The sequence below is a fragment of the Polyodon spathula genome, chromosome 10, assembly GCF_017654505.1.
Source record: "Polyodon spathula isolate WHYD16114869_AA chromosome 10, ASM1765450v1, whole genome shotgun sequence".
NCBI classification, from domain to species: Eukaryota; Metazoa; Chordata; class Actinopteri; order Acipenseriformes; family Polyodontidae; genus Polyodon; species Polyodon spathula.
In genome coordinates, this window is record NC_054543.1 from 2,931,947 (window position 1) to 2,947,987 (window position 16,041).

Genomic DNA, 16,041 nt, shown 5'->3' on the forward strand with positions numbered 1-16,041 from the left:
ACAGATAATGATTGGGCACACTAAATTGGGGCAAAAACCGGGGTAAAAAATTGGAGATGACGAAATTTTAAATAAATAAATAAATCTAGTGAAGGTACTGTTGTTTATAGTGCAGGGTGAGGCATGCATGTTTCAAGTCCTGCTCACAGCAATTACTTTATCTTGATTGGGGACCCATAGGGAGCGATGCAGTTGCATTTGCGCTAAGGTTAGGGAGGAAAAAACAGTTAGGAGTAGTTTGTGAGTCAATGGCCACTACTTGTCAGGCGTTTAAGTCCAGGTAGAGAAGTAGGTTGGAAACCACAACTAAATCAAGTTGCATTTCATTTACACTAGAGATTTGAAATAACATACAGTTGAGTAAGCTTAGACAAAGAAAGGATATATTAAAAGGGTAAGCAATATTACATTAACAAATATTCACAAGTTAAAAGACATTAAATTATTTTAAATCATTTTTATTAAGTTCTGTTTTAAAAAAAACATTTTCACAAATCTTATTACTGTGAATGTACCCATACATATCTTTTTTTCTTAAAGTTCTGTAACATTTTCAAAGCATTGCTTTTAGAAATACCCAATTAATGTCAATGATAACTATTTTAAGATGAGGTTATTCGTTTCTAGTTTTACATTTTACTGAAAATATCATTTGCTTCAATGGGGTATACAGTTTTAGCAGAAATTTCAAGTTCATAGTTGATTTGTTAAATTAACCTTGAATAAGCAACAGGGTCACCTAATGGAAACTGAAACATGATCACGATTGCAGTTACACTAACAAAAGATAAATAATATGGGTGGGGAGTGGTACCCCATACACCATTCAATTTGACCAATATGCAGTCAAATGGGATAAACAAAGGATATCTAAAATTCACAACACACATGCTCACCCACTTAATTTAACAAAAAGTTTAGTGTTCAAGACTCCAGTTGGTAACCAAGTAGAAATAAATCTAAAAAAAGCAAGCTGTAATGTGTAAACCGAAATTGAATATTGGCATGAATAGTGGTCACATTACATCAATTAAAGTCTCAACAAATTAAAATGTAAATTTAATATAAAAGTCACAAACCACTAAACAAAGGACAGAACAGTACAGGTAAGCACCTGCCCCAGCTTCAATCCCCAAGGGTCTAATGTTTCAAGTACTACATAGTTGTTGTTTTTTATATAAATTAGTGAGGCATTGAATACTGGTTTGTTATTTTAGTTCAAACTCCAATGTTCCTCCTTTTCCTCCAGCCAACCGGTACTTGCTCCCCTTCAAAATAAGGAAGGAAACAAGTCAGTATTGCACATGTATCAGCATGCTCTTTTCCAAGACTTGCCCAGTTCTCTTGCTCTATAACCGCACAGGTCCACTACAAATTCTGTTCAACGGAAACTGTGCCACATTTCATTTTCAAATGTGTTTTAAAGGTGTACTTCATGTTGAAGTATGTAACTGGCTATAATCTTCAGATACTCATTTTAAACATTCTCCCCGAGTAGAGTGGTGATGATGACAAAGATTAATTGTTAATATAGTAACTAAGGAAAAAAAAAGTTAATCGACACGACTAAATGACATTTACTGTCCAGTAAACATGATCTTGCTTTTTTGATTAGATTATGGGTTTGTGTCTTGTGCGAAAACTTGAACTCCTCTGAACACTATCACAGTGGCCAGCTGGCATCTGGAAACGTAGCCTACCTTTTTCACCCTTCTCTCCCTGGATTCCTGGTAATCCTGGCAGTCCTGTCTGCCCTGTGAGTCCTATTTCACCTGTAACAGGACCAAAAACAACTACTGATTAAACTGCACAGTCCCTGCCAAACGTCCATAACTTTACATTATGCATTTTACTTATCTGTTATGTACTATCTAGGTTTCTGGTGTCTTTGTTCAGAATGTAGTTAAAGTAAGGGGGTTAGCCCCTCTGTTCCTCTGACTGCAGGAGACTTGAACTACCACTACAATGCATTAATTATAGAATCAGCAGTGTAAGCCAACTTGGATTCAGCAGGTACAATACAATAAAAAAAAATATGAATAGTTAATTTTTTTCTATTTAGTTGTAACCAATGGTTTTTACCACAGTTTTCTCCCCAATCTGGAATGCCCAGTTATTATTTTCACACGCGCTGAGCGAGACAAAATGCATGACAGCCGTTCGTAAGCTGACGAAATAACAAACAGCCACGCCTGTGTGAAGGTTTCACTTCAGAATACAGCTTGGAAGTGTGTGTAAAAAGCAGTTTCCGGAGCATTGATACGGGCATTGTGTTCTTGTGTCTGTCACCCAGGTCAACCCTGCTTTATCAAAAGCAGTGTGAAATCTCGTGACACTGCGTCCTGACCGGGTAGTTTCCAACCCGGGTAGAGCATGCACATTTGAAAGGAGCCTATGTTTCATTCTTAGCACACAGATGATAAGAGAACACACCTCTATCCCCTTTGTGTCCTGGGAATCCTCTATCTCCCTTTGGACCCACAGGTCCTGGAATTGTACCGTAAGCTGTACAAAGAAACAAAAACTTTGTAAGACATATACCTTTACATCATTATTTTAAAAGGCCACCAGCACGTACAAAATGTGAGTAAGATTAATATTCTGAATAGCTGGAGCATTGTGCGAGTGCTATTGTAACTGTATCAAGTTAGCGTAAGATTAATATTCTGCATAACTGGAGCGTCGTGCAAGTGTTATTGTAACTGTATCAAGCCAGGAAAGTTTCCCTTACTTCTGAAGAACTGCATGAGATCAGCCGTGACGTTCCCGTACGCGGCAATGACACGGCTGTACCCTGGAGGTCCAGGGGGTCCAGGGGGTCCTGGGGGTCCCGGGTGTCCTGGGCGTCCCACTCGTTCAGACACGCTGTAAGAGACATCCTGCAGCAGACCCTGAGCTGTGAAAACAGGGACAGGACCACAGACATCAGAAACACCTGACAATGCACCTGACAATGCAACTATTCCACCTCACTCATACTGCACATCGCTAACACCGAATTGAATATCTTCCAGGTAAGGATTTCCAGCCAGTATTTGTACATGTCCATATCATTTAAAGTCATTACAATATATACGCAAGTGAATATCGTGTGTATTTTAATAAAATAAACATAAAAAATAAAACTATAGTATATGTGATTGAGGCCTGCACTATCTACAGGTAATGGGTAGTTAGTGGGTGTGACACTTACTCTTTATGTAGTCTGATACTTTAACTGCCATGGCAGTGTAATCCAGTGTTCCGCTCAGCCCCCCCTCTACTCTGCTGTACCCAGAGTCACCACGCTCTCCTTTAAATCCACGAGGTCCCGGGGGGCCTGGGGGGCCTGATATCAACTGCCGCATACTGTCACCTGCAATGTATTGGAATATGTGCACAACAGTCAGGGAGAGCCCAAGGGATTCTTAGATACCTCCCTGCATACAAAGTGTCAAACAGGAATAAATAAAAAGAGTGCCCTCACTGGTGAGGTACTGGATGAGCTCGGTGCGGAAGCGGTCCTTCTGTGTGTTCTCAGCGTAGGAGACCAGCCCTCCAGACACCCCTGGAGGCCCTTGGGGACCGGGCGGGCCTGCTGGGCCAGGAAGGCCACTGAAACCTACATCTGTGCGACACAAACACAAAGGGTTAGCTTCAACCCGTTCCTAAAAGGAACCCTCACTTTAAAGGATACAGGATGATCTGAAGTACTATTACTGTTTGATTCACATATACCGTCTAGTTATCATTCATCACATTATTCTTACCTATTTTGTTACAATAAGGCAGAATTAAACACCAATAAACCAGCCTTACTCTGCAGGTAGTTTTTGATGTCTTCCAGCCTGTAACCTGTTCCACTAACAGTGGCAATTCCAGAGGGGCCCATTGGCCCAGGAGAGCCAGGTCTTCCTGGTGTTCCAGGGGGCCCTGGTGGCCCAACAAATCCTCGAAACTCTGAGTCTTAGAAGGAAAGAAAATGTGGGTGTGAATACCATGTGTCCATCTACCCTAGACTTACACTGTGCACGACTATCGGAAATGACTTATTTCAAGTCTTAAGTCCCTTTATCCAGGACCAGACAGGTTTAAATTTGGCCTGGGACTTAATTGTAGTGACATACATTTGATTCTAAAACACCAAGCTTTAAACTATCTCTGCTGCTTTGTCTGTTCAGTATTCTTCAGGACGATGTGGTTCAACCAGCAAATACAAGAATTCACAAAGTGCTGAAGGGAATCTGTAAGTAGTGGTTCAGTTACTATTAAGAATTGCAGGTTCTGAATCATTATTGTTATGGGGCAATGTAAGGACCGAAAGAAACCCATAAATAGACTTATCGTTTCAGCCTCTTCTCTTGCAGCCATTCTGTCAACTGCTCTTCAAATAAGGTTCACCAAATCAACTATGACCCATCAATGTCATGTTTTTACACTCTGAATATATATATATATATATATATATATATATATATATATATATATATATATATATATATAAAGCTCAAGAATAAGCAACTACAATGGGCTCGATAGGAGGTACTTTTTAAGATTTGCAGATGATGGAATAAAAAGGTATGGAAAATGATAACGGACAAAGCGTGTGCAGCAGATTACCAGTATGGATTTCGCACATCTAATAGATGCCTATAGATCATCTGGGAAGGAAACTGAGACAAGAAGTGGCCAAGACCAAGTCAGAGATGCAATGGGGATGCAAGGAAGAGGTGGTGCAATGGGGAGTGCAAGGCAGAAGCATTGAGCAAGGGTACAAGACAGAAGATTTAGAAAAAATACTCTAGTCCGTGACACAAAATAGGATATTATTTCAGGATATGACTGTGGCCCTGGTAGAGTACCAAAACCATCTGATTAGCCTATGTTTATACAATCACAAACCCAGGTGCCATGGCTGCACGACTTCAGGGTTGGTTTAGCTCCCTTATACAGGGCATGATGTGTAAAGGTTGTTTTTTTTTCAGGCCATTGCAACATGTTCAATTCAGAAAAGCTCAAGAGATGCTGAGAACTGCTTTGGAACAGAGCTGGAACAAGCGCCACCACCCTGGTCTGTAATTCTCAAGGCTGCGTAACCCCCAGAAGGTCCTTTCATTCTTACTTTGCAGCAGTGCCGATATGTCCCCATAGGTAGACCCCGGGGGTCCTGGAGGTCCGGGAGGCCCTGGCAAACCGACTTGCAGACCCCTACCTGGAAAACAGATCCATTCAAAACTGTTACTGTCCATTGCAAAAAAAATAACATAAAACGACCCCACACAAAGCCATTCTTCTGAAAATGAATCATTTAGGATCATAAAGGTCAGTAATACACAATGGCAATTTTCTCATTATACGGCAATTGCTGATGACTCTCAACAAAATGTACTCCTGTATTTTTAGTAATATGCAACTCAATCAATTTTGATTGCAGATTCTAAAAAAGTTCATAAACTTCATAAAGATTTAGCAAAGTTTGCCAAAACAAACACCAAGTTTTATGAGTACAGTCCTAAATGTTTAAAGGGCTTTACGTATTCTGTAGATTACTATTGTATTCTGGTACCCTATTGAATCCTAGAACAATTCATCCTAAATACCAGCCTCTCCACTACTTACACCACTGCCAGATGTGAACCACCCATGAGGAGGTACCAGCCCTCAGTGATGAGAAGTGTTGGCCAGAAGGTATGAAAGCAGTGTCCTGTACTCACTTTTCATGATGTTGATGATACGAGTGGCCAACTCCTGCTGGTTGATAGAACCAAGCCCACTCGATCCTGAAGGTCCTGGCGGGCCGGGAGGCCCCACAAGATACTGCCTCACTTCCTGTCCTGAACAATTCAAGGTAAATAGAAATATATCTAATAGGTTCAAACACACGCCTTAATCCTAGTGTAATGAGTATGTTTGTATTTGAAATGGAGAGCCCTGCGCGCTGTGAGCAGGGGTGCCATGGTCACTGGAGAGTTGATGCTGAACAAGGACCAGACAGAGTTCAGCAGCAACTCTGAGGACTCGCCTACAGAGGGTCAACAGAGAAACATACAGACAATCAAGAACATGTGGACCGGGGACTCTCCCATACCGAAGAGAAAGATGTTCTGTGTGTATACATTTAACTTCAAACCTTTCAATTTCAGATTGAAAAACAGAAATGACATAGTTTATTTGAAGACACAGTGTTCCAAAGTGTAGTAAATATATTTCGGCCTGTAGGAAGAAGTCTTGTTTATAAAATTGGTGGAATTATTATTATTATTATTATTATTATTATTATTATTATTATTATTATTATTATTTGAAGAATATTTGTCAAGGCAGTTTTAAGAAAACTTGAACAACCTTCCAGTTCGGTAAGGACAATAACAAACGTAAAACAAAATGTGCAGTGGACTGTTGTCTACCCAGCAACTTACTCTGCAATAGGGCTATAATAGCATCAACTGATGGTGTTCCAGGTGGACCAGGAGGGCCAGGAACACCGGCGCTCATGCCAGTGCCTGCAAAAGAAGGAAGGTAACGTCATAGGCACTGTAATATATTTCCGTCAATAGGCAATGCAAGTTAACCAGAACGATGCAATAAGTTCCAGTATTTAATCAACAATTAACTTTTAAAATAGAGTAGACAAGCAGTTCTTCTGCCTTTATAGCATTTGGGCCTCTGGGATCCTAGAGATGTTTCTACCAAGGGACAAACAGCTGGAATGGGACTGAAGTACATGAAAATCCAGTGACTCGGCCACTCAGGGAGGTGTCGCACAGAAAGTCAATATAGATTTCATCCAAGGTCCTTTGCTTTAACTCCTAGAATTCCCCCCCCACCCCCCCTGCTATCAGGAAGGCTAGATGGATTCAGGTTGCCAGTCCCATGTCACTCACGTTGCAGGTAGCTGATGACACGGCTCGCCAGATCATCAACCGGAACACTGCCACCTGCAGGTGGTCCTGGTGGCCCGGGTGGTCCTTGGGGTCCAGTCATGTAGTTCCTGACAGAATCACCTGTGAAGCGCACAGTATTATTCAATGTTGTAACTATCAGCTAACTGTCCATTTATTTTAATACTTGGCAAAGGAATTCTGCGTGATGAAATTAATATGTACTGTATTTGTGTGTGTGTAATTGGGGAAAAGGCTTATTGATTTTTAAGTAATCTTTCCAACTAAAGATTTCTGGGTGATTCCAAGGTTTAGTTTGCTATAAGAACTATAATCAAGAAATGAGGGTTGTTGTTGCCACATCTAAAAGAACTGTTACATACAAGTCACATGGAAATCATACTGTGCCATTGATGTGGTCATTATCCTCACTTGATCAGTCATTTCTCTATAGAGCTGCATACACTTTGATTTTGTTATCACAAGCCACCTACTCTGAAGATAATCAGTAATGTACTGGCGAATGTCAGGCAGTGAGTCTGGAGATCCAGATCCAGGAGTACCAGGGGCTCCGGGGGGCCCTGGAGGACCAGGGGGGCCCTGATAGACACGTGAGTTACCACCTGGAGAGACATGGAGAGAGAGACGGTGAGGGGAGAACCACATTCCTACCAGTGCTCCTAAAGACATGCCAACTACCTCCCATTGACAGGGACATCATATTGTACATTGACGAGAAACATTAAATCCAACTAGCAAGAGGAGACATTGGGGGTTTGGGAATATCTTACAAGATCCTTTAATAAACTAATAGAGCAGGATGATAGTGGCAGCTGGAATAACCAGACGATAGACACTAGAGGTGAGCAACAACAGGGGACTTGCCCCTTACTGCCTGTAGCTTCAGCACTACTTATGATATCATAGCCTTTGGCTCAGCTTAGCCAAAAGTATGTCACTGTCGCTACCTAGTCTTGTCAGCATTTCTTTGAGACATACAGTATATGGTGTGAGACAATACCTCTTGATACTGCTGCCCCTGGAATTCCAGGAGCACCTGGGACTCCAGCATCCCCTGGGAAAGGATAGAAAGAGTCATTAAAAAAAAACAGGTATGGATTGGATTAGTATGAGTCGTAGAACTTATCTCCTCCCACTTCAAATTCTTCAGTTAACATAGGCAAATGGTTTTAAGAGCACTGGACCGCTTGGACTCTGGATCTCTGCCTTCTATATCCTGATGAAGATTATCCCTCACATGAATTTACTGAGAGTGCAAATGAACTAGAGGAGAGCTCCTCAAGAGCCTTTTACCTTTGTCTCCCTTAGCACCTTCTCGACCGTCTTGGCCTGGCGGGCCTTGTGGACCTGGTAGCCCTGGTGATCCAGGTGGACCTGGTTCTGAAATGAGAAAACGTTTACAACATTAGCAATAGGATAATGAATCCTGATTCATGACTAGTGCTCACTGTGAACTGGTAATCATGCTGAGAGCAGTTCCTTACAGTACAAACTCGCATACACGTGTAAGAATCTTCCAGATAAAAATCTGCCTGATAAAGCCTCAGTCCAGTTATAAAATGGAATGGTGTCTTTTGCCTAATGTGTTGCGAGATGGCTTCTCTGGAGCCCAAGAGTGAATCTTTCACTCACCGCCTCTTCCAGAATCACCACCGGGACTTCCTGGCAGACCTGGCTGGCCTGGCTCACCTTGGAGACAAACACAGAAACAATGAGCATCACCATCCAGACTCGAGCCCAATCAAAATGCTGTAACTGTGCAAACAGTAGTGACCAGACAGCAAGCCTACCTGGGTATCCTCTTGGTCCTTGTTCACCTACACAAGAAAGAAGCTATAAATGTATAAGCTATATTATACAAAGTTGTTTTAATGTTATCTTAGTGAAGAAGCCCTCGAAAGGTGACAGTGTTTAGCAGTTCATGCAGTAGGTGTTGAACACGGTGTTCTATATTGTCTATGGTGGGAGTCCTGGAACCTTGCAACCTGTTATTTGATGCCTCCAGAGAACTGTGCTTCACTGAAGGGGTGATTTAATAATCATCCAATGCTTATCGTATGCAAATATTGCAATGCACGTCAGTGGCCAGCAGTGTGCCCTGCTGCTTACCCTCTGACCCTTTGGGCCCGGGAAGTCCAGATGGCCCAGGTGGTCCTGCAAAGAATGTTCCTGTAATAAAAAACAAAAACAAAAAAAAAACAATGTGTCTATAGAAATACAGTGACCTACTTCCAAACAGCACAGAACAACACCTTGAAAATTATCCAAAACATTCTGATATTCTGCAAATGTGTTCCTCAAAACCACCTTGGAACATAATGGTGTTGAGGTGAAATGGAAAAGTAACCCACCTGAATTGGGCACAAAGCTCCCTGGCTCTCCTTTGGCACCCGGCATTCCTGGTTGGCCAATACCTTAAGGAACAGGACATTTGAAACATAAGAAACAGGGCATTTGGCCAAAGATTAGATCTGTAAGGGAGGGGAATCCAGTGTGGACTTATAGTCCTTTTATATATGACGTCTTGTAGACCAAGTGGGCGTTTAGTTTTAGTAAAAGTACAAGCCGCTGGGTGTTGGTACTTCTCAAAATGCAGATTAGTGGATGGAAAAGGCCTTAAATACATGTTTTAGTTCATGCTCTTAAAATTGTTTAAATGCTAGTTTGGATTACATATTTTGAGTTTGAAAAATCCAGCGTTAGATAGAATTTGATAATGAGCTGCATTGTGTGTAGTATATGTATTGTACCACACTGAATAAATATCTCTATTTAATTGAAGACTCGTGCATGTTTTGCCGTGCAGTCGTGTATTAGGGCATGTCCACATATCTGGCAAATACATTTACCTGGATCTCCTCTGGGGCCAGGAGGACCTGGAACTCCATGGCCTGTATAGAAAACAACATATTACAATAGTGGCATTCAAAGGGTACAGCATGAAGGACAGATTTCAACAATCAGGCAACATTACAGTTCAGACAACTTCAGTATCACTGACTAAGTGAGATTACTTTTTAGTGCTGTTCTCTACAGAGTAGATCGGACACACATTGGAAACAGCAGTAATGCCCCATTCTGTCCCACCAGCGTTCCTCAGTCCTGCCCTGGAAGGCCGATTCTTTGGGCGTGAGATGACAGCTCAGCATCCACGCCCATCCACACCTATCCAATCCCAGGACTCCCTGAAAGTCAGCCTGTAACTGAGTGCTACGTGTGGGGGTGACCCCCAACCCCACCTCCCTGACAAACAGGTCAAATCGGTTACCTGGAGGTCCCGGTGGGCCGGGCGGGCCTGGGGGTCCTTGAACACTTCCAGACTCCTCTGTGGGAAGAACAAGGGGAACAGTCCATTTTTCCTGCTTTTCATAACATATCTACAGTTACGAATGTTAGTCTCGCTGTGTATTAGGCAAGTTGTTGCTCACCTTTCCTTAAATTTATTTATTTTTTGTCCATAGCATACAGCAACACCTAGTGGCTGCCTATTGTAATATTACTTATGCCTTTTCTATTGTAATAATCCTATTGTTAAATGCTGGGGTTCTTACCACTTTCCAGAGTTCTTTTTTCTATAACTGCTTCCCAGTCCCTCCGTTCTCACCTCTAGGTCCCACTGCCTCCCAGTTTCTCAACTCTAACCACTAGGACTCGCTCTTTCTGCCTTCAGCTCTAACCTCAAGGTCTTGTTTCTAACTATTGCAGGCTGCCTCACAGCCTAGAGCAGTAATGCTAACGTGTAGGCCTAGGATATAGAAAGCAAAAACAAGCACTCACGTTGAAACTTAGTAGAGCTGACTGATCTGGAGGTCTCCACAGTGATACCCGGTTCACCTGGCAGACCCCTGTCTCCTCGGGATCCCTTTGAGCCTAAGAAGAGAATATACATAATCATTTACTTGTACACCCTTTCAAATTCATCTCCACCAAGCGCTAATGTCCATGTTCATTAGTGTGAACCTAAGAAGCGTTCCCATAAAGAAGAAACAAATCTAGGTAGTTTGATACAGTGTGTGGTAATGAAATGCCACTGCTACTCAATGCACACAGCAAGGAATAAGGATGTTATTCAGATTCAGAGATATATGGAAATGTTTAAGCTACTGTTTAAAAGAGAAAATACTGTACTTGTTTAAATTAAATAAAACAGAATCACAAAGGTCCCTGGCTAAGTATGTAATCCCCTCCTCTGTTGTAGCTTGCAAAGCAGAAGAGAACTTTGCTTTATAGTGACTCTGCAGCAGCAGTCGTGATGCATACACCCAGGTCTCTGTAAGCCGCTTTGGATAAAAGCATCTGCTAAATGACTTTTAAAAATTAATAAATAAATAAATAAATAATGGGGGGTTTCTAACTTCAGAGACATGTGTGCTAGCTACTGAGCTGCCGAAGAACAGAAGGGTTTTCAACCAACCTGGATGTCCTGGATTTCCAGCGGGACCAATAGGACCTGGGGGTAGAAACACACCGGGTTACAACTTCAGCATGCTGGTTCTGATTGGAAACTCTAATGAACCGGCATCTCAACCCACTGAATTGAACGGAAAGACAAGGGCTGGACATGAACCGCAAACCATACAGTTCAACGACCACGAACGTCTAACCATTCAACTAAACAGTGCGGGTCTTATGATGACTTGAGTATTTTTAACTCACCAGCCGCTAGGAAGAGATCCATCGTGAAATGGAAACACCTTATTATTCTATTTCCATGGATGAAAACCCCACAAACTGATCATCTCATCACGTCACAATCTCTTTATGTAAATATTTTTCTCTAAATGCAAAAAAGCATTCAAAAAAAGAGGTGTATTTAGAGGAAAACCAGAGTTTTTAGACACTACTGAATGACATCCTGCCAGTCCTTCCTGCCAATGTCTTCTGTTAGATCCTAACCCGGGGGGTTCAGCTCTAACCTTGATGTGTGGAGCTGGGTCAGTTCTCATACCTGGGAGTCCGGGAGGTCCAGTGGGGCCAGATGGGCCGGGAGGTCCTGCTGGTCCTGGTGGGCCAGGCACAACCACAGCCTTGGATCCCTCTGAAACCCAAAACACAAGAACTCATCACAGTCCTGCCAACGCCACTCACCATCGGCGTTGCCTGCGATTTCCGACAGAGCTTGTGGAACGGCTGTTAATCTTTTAGGCCAGCTTGTACTGTATAGCGTTTGTATTGTTTTGTTTGTGGGAACTCCAGTATCTGCCAGCTTTCTGTTTGCTGTTTTGTGCAGCAGCATGGGGCAGTCACTGAAGGACCCTGTGTTATAGGTGCCTATTGCTCTGCCTTGAAAAGAGAATTCTTAATAACGATGAGCAACTCCATGTCATTTGTTCCTAATAATTTTTTTGTTTTTTATGTCAAACACAATTGATAATAGAAACTGTAAAGAAGCCCATGAACCAGCTAGTGTGAGATGTGGTGTGTACAGTAACATTGCTTTGACTAGGTCTGTGTTTTTGAATTTCTAACACCTCAGATATTTTTTCTGTTATTGACTGTAGAGACAACACACCTGCTCCTTCACTGGATCTTCAGTGTGTTCTCTGTCAATCAATGTATCTCACCTGCATTGATGATCTTGCCTGGCTCTCCTGCTTCACCTGGAAAACAACATCAGTTTAGTGCAGTGGAACTCTATCAGACTGAGTTTGTTTTTTTTTTTTTTTTTTGCGATGAACATTACCTTTATAAATAGGTGTAGAGCAGTTATCAGAATAAGAGATAAGGTAATCATAGTACTTAAGGTAAATCAACAACAACCAAAAACTACTACTACTACTAGAAATACTACTACAGTACTAACAACAACAACAATAACAATAATAATAATAATAATAATAATACCTTTGGATCCAGATACACCTGGATTGCCTGGAAGACCTGTAGAAAAAAAAATGTATTCCCAAATGTATTGACTTAATCCATTTATTCAAAAATACATTAATTTATTACAAATGGTATATTTATGTATTTATTGTAATATCTTCGTCACAGGTCTCTGTATAGCTAACACATCTGGCTTCCAGAACAACTTTCAGACAGTTTAATTAATGCCAGGCGTTTCTTTGACTCTCGGTAGTTTGTGCCCTGTGTTTATTGATCTAGTTGTTACCAACCGTAGTTTTATGATTTTAGTTATGCAAGACAAGTGCATATTGATCCCAGCTAGAGTAAAAATGTTTTTATAAAACTAAACAAACGTTTGATACAAATAAATAATCCATCAGTTTATTGATATAAATGTGTACCTGGAGGTCCCTGTGATCCACTAAGCCCTGGGAAGGAAAGGAAACAGAAAGAATACTTTTATATATTTATATATTTACGCTTTTATTTTCATTTCACTTGGCCATGTTTTTATTATAGCACAGAGTATAACTTTTCCATGGGGTAACATGTTTATAATCTGAACCCCCTGAAAGGGTTTTGGAATACTATTTATTTTTGTCATGACATGAACATAAAGAGACAGATGAGAAACAATCTACTAATAAGACGTATCTGTGGGAAGTGGGGTGGTTCCATCTGATTCTAATAAAGGTACCTGGCAGGCCAGGATCTCCTGGGGGACCGGATGGTCCTCTGATCCCTGGCAAACCAATCGGTCCTTGGTCACCTGACAAATCAAACATTTCAATTGTATTATTTTTAAAAGGGTGCACAGGTATCGGGTCAAGCTTATTTTAAACAAAACAGCAGCATACCTCTGGGGCCTTTGTGTCCGTCTGCACCAGGAGGACCTGTTAGAGCAACACAAGAAAGACCATCAACGAAATGATGACATTCCCCAAAGCAAAACCGACGGCTCAGGGACCAGAGGTGTCACTGCCTCCTTGCTAATTAATAGCTCATACAGAATAAGCTAGGGGTCTCCGACCCCGGTCCTGGAGAGCCTCTGGGTTTTCGGGTTTTCATTTCTACCAAGCTCTCAGCTACTTAACTCAAGATTAACAGGTGTTCCAGATCTTCAGCCATCGATGACATAAAGACACCTAGAAAACCTGCAGAACTGTGGCTCACCAGGGCTAGGGTTGAGACCTCTAGTATCATGGTATATAACTTCTCATGAGACAGCCCAGGGGTGCATTATTGACACAATATTGGCACAGCACTTTACACCAAAAGCCATTTACTATATTCATAGAGAAATATATTGTGAATACTCTTAGCATGAATAAACTGCGTTAAGCACGAGTGAAGCTGTTCCAATAAACATCAGCGACAGACTTTCAAACCAAATTTTGTTTTTTCCTAATAAACTGGACTGCGTTTGAAAAGTGTCAAAGTTTAAAGGAGTTGTAGATTCAAGCTGCTCTGCCACTGTATTTCTCTGACCTGCAGACCCTTTAGCTCCAGCCTCTCCATGGGGACCTGGCAATCCGCGCAAGCCTGTGTCACCTGGAGAAGGGAAGGTATCACACCTTAGTGCTTAAGACAAGGAAGGCAGTTGAGGTAAAAGACATGTGTGCCATTCACTCAGGGTTTACTAATCCACTTAACTCATAGGGTTACATTGGAATTTGTAAAACTGATTTTAGGCAGTACCAAACGCTATAGTAGAGATAACTGATGCGTTTTTCCATTGAATGACTGCACACAGGTATCATAGTTTCTGTTATCCGGCACTGCTATAAGGACAAATTCAATTATGCATGCCTATTCAGTTCCCCATCTCTGGGTTCCATATAGACTGTGCATTATATCTAATCTAGATCAAACTATGACCTGTGTGTTATGTTTTATAATGTGTTTGCTAGGTTAAGAATAACCATGATATAACTATGGCACATAATCCCACACCCAAGCTTCATAGTATCCAACAGTTTCATCATTGAATCTGTTAGGAGGCACTAAGAAGGTTACATACCTGAAGATCCACGAGGTCCTTTCTCCCCCTGATCACCTATGTAAAGCAAACATGAATACTGTCATTAAATAAAGAATGGTACTACAAGAAACATCACGCACATCACCCTCAGCAGTGCATCACACAATACTTCCCGTTACAGGAGCACACCAGAGCTTCTAATAATCATACTAATTATCAGTATTAAAGATCGTCCTACCCTTTGGACCTGCTGGTCCAATTGATCCTTTATCACCTATAGAAAAAAAGAGAAGGCAAAGACATTATTCAAAGCATACTATGAGGGGACTATGAGATCTACATTAACCTAACAGACAGCACTGAGATATTCCTCAATGCATTCTATGAGGGGACTATGAGATCTACATTAACCTAACAAATAGCACTGAGATATTATTCAATGCATATTATGAAGGGGCTATGAGCACTAAACCCTCTACTCAGGAATAAAATATGTCACATGTTTCTGATTTCAACATCTTTAAAGCATCCTTTAATAACAAAAGAAACAGCAGATTTAAAGTCAGTGAAAAGATGTCTATCTGAGGTGTTAGCAAGGCAGAAACATGATCTGATATATGAGAGGGGGCTATTGTGCTAGAGAATGGTGTGTGTGGGCTTGTGAGATCGTAGTGGCTCTAGTTTTACTATTTTGATGTATAACAAGTCAGTAAAATGATTTGAGCAGCACCACTCCTCCCCTCCTTTGTGTTTGTGCCCTTGCCCTGGAGAGTTCACTGTAATGATATAACCGGTCTCTGAGTGACTCCAGCACGATTCATTGCAGAGATCTCACTCTCCATTCAAAACCTATTAACAATCACAATTGCTGGCTTCCCAACAGATGTGGTCTAACTACTTAATCAAACATCAATCAAACAAAATATAGAGTTCCATTCATCGGCAAATGCTTTACATAATTGATTGCATACTATTGTTACCTGCAGGATAAATATTTCAACAGCATATTTTCCTATGAGTGCAGACCTTCGGCACATTGCTTTGAATTGATCATTCATTTTTGGGTCGATGCACCAATGAGTTAAAAGAGAAATTTGGAAATTGAGCGTGGTTGTATAAATATTTCAACAGGAAAGACCCTTTGTGAGATACAGCGTTACATTGACAGATGCACACGTCAACAGACATGTCAGCAGCAGGTTTCAATGAATGTCAAACAATGAAGCACATTTCTAAAAGATGGAATAAAGAAAGGCTGCATATGCTTTAAAGGAGAGCAAACATTAAACTTGGATAACTCCTCCTTGGTACAGTTCCTATGTTACTGTTTAT

General features: G+C 41.3%; 1 protein-coding gene across 3 annotated transcripts in view; it reads right to left on the reverse strand.

Annotated features, from left to right (window-relative positions):
• Positions 1–442: 442 nt before the first annotated feature.
• The window catches only part of LOC121321785 (collagen alpha-1(XVII) chain-like), a 34,073-nt gene continuing 18,474 nt past the window's right edge, over positions 443–16,041 (reverse strand). For all 3 annotated transcript variants that reach the window (XM_041260987.1, XM_041260985.1, XM_041260986.1), the window contains 31 exons: positions 14,948–14,983; positions 14,749–14,784; positions 14,217–14,279; positions 13,586–13,621; positions 13,426–13,497; positions 13,130–13,156; positions 12,726–12,761; positions 12,446–12,481; positions 11,830–11,919; positions 11,296–11,331; positions 10,659–10,751; positions 10,150–10,206; positions 9,731–9,772; positions 9,233–9,295; positions 8,991–9,050; positions 8,672–8,698; positions 8,514–8,570; positions 8,175–8,261; positions 7,882–7,935; positions 7,355–7,483; positions 6,864–6,983; positions 6,399–6,482; positions 5,694–5,813; positions 5,102–5,191; positions 3,799–3,945; positions 3,467–3,607; positions 3,194–3,355; positions 2,732–2,896; positions 2,434–2,505; positions 1,701–1,772; positions 443–1,268 (listed from right to left, as the gene is read on the reverse strand). In XM_041260987.1, coding sequence (XP_041116921.1) covers positions 1,219–1,268; positions 1,701–1,772; positions 2,434–2,505; positions 2,732–2,896; positions 3,194–3,355; positions 3,467–3,607; positions 3,799–3,945; positions 5,102–5,191; positions 5,694–5,813; positions 6,399–6,482; positions 6,864–6,983; positions 7,355–7,483; positions 7,882–7,935; positions 8,175–8,261; positions 8,514–8,570; positions 8,672–8,698; positions 8,991–9,050; positions 9,233–9,295; positions 9,731–9,772; positions 10,150–10,206; positions 10,659–10,751; positions 11,296–11,331; positions 11,830–11,919; positions 12,446–12,481; positions 12,726–12,761; positions 13,130–13,156; positions 13,426–13,497; positions 13,586–13,621; positions 14,217–14,279; positions 14,749–14,784; positions 14,948–14,983 — 2,360 coding nt within the window. In that variant the 3' untranslated portion in view covers positions 443–1,218. The remainder of the gene's footprint in view (positions 1,269–1,700; positions 1,773–2,433; positions 2,506–2,731; positions 2,897–3,193; positions 3,356–3,466; positions 3,608–3,798; positions 3,946–5,101; positions 5,192–5,693; positions 5,814–6,398; positions 6,483–6,863; positions 6,984–7,354; positions 7,484–7,881; positions 7,936–8,174; positions 8,262–8,513; positions 8,571–8,671; positions 8,699–8,990; positions 9,051–9,232; positions 9,296–9,730; positions 9,773–10,149; positions 10,207–10,658; positions 10,752–11,295; positions 11,332–11,829; positions 11,920–12,445; positions 12,482–12,725; positions 12,762–13,129; positions 13,157–13,425; positions 13,498–13,585; positions 13,622–14,216; positions 14,280–14,748; positions 14,785–14,947; positions 14,984–16,041) is intronic.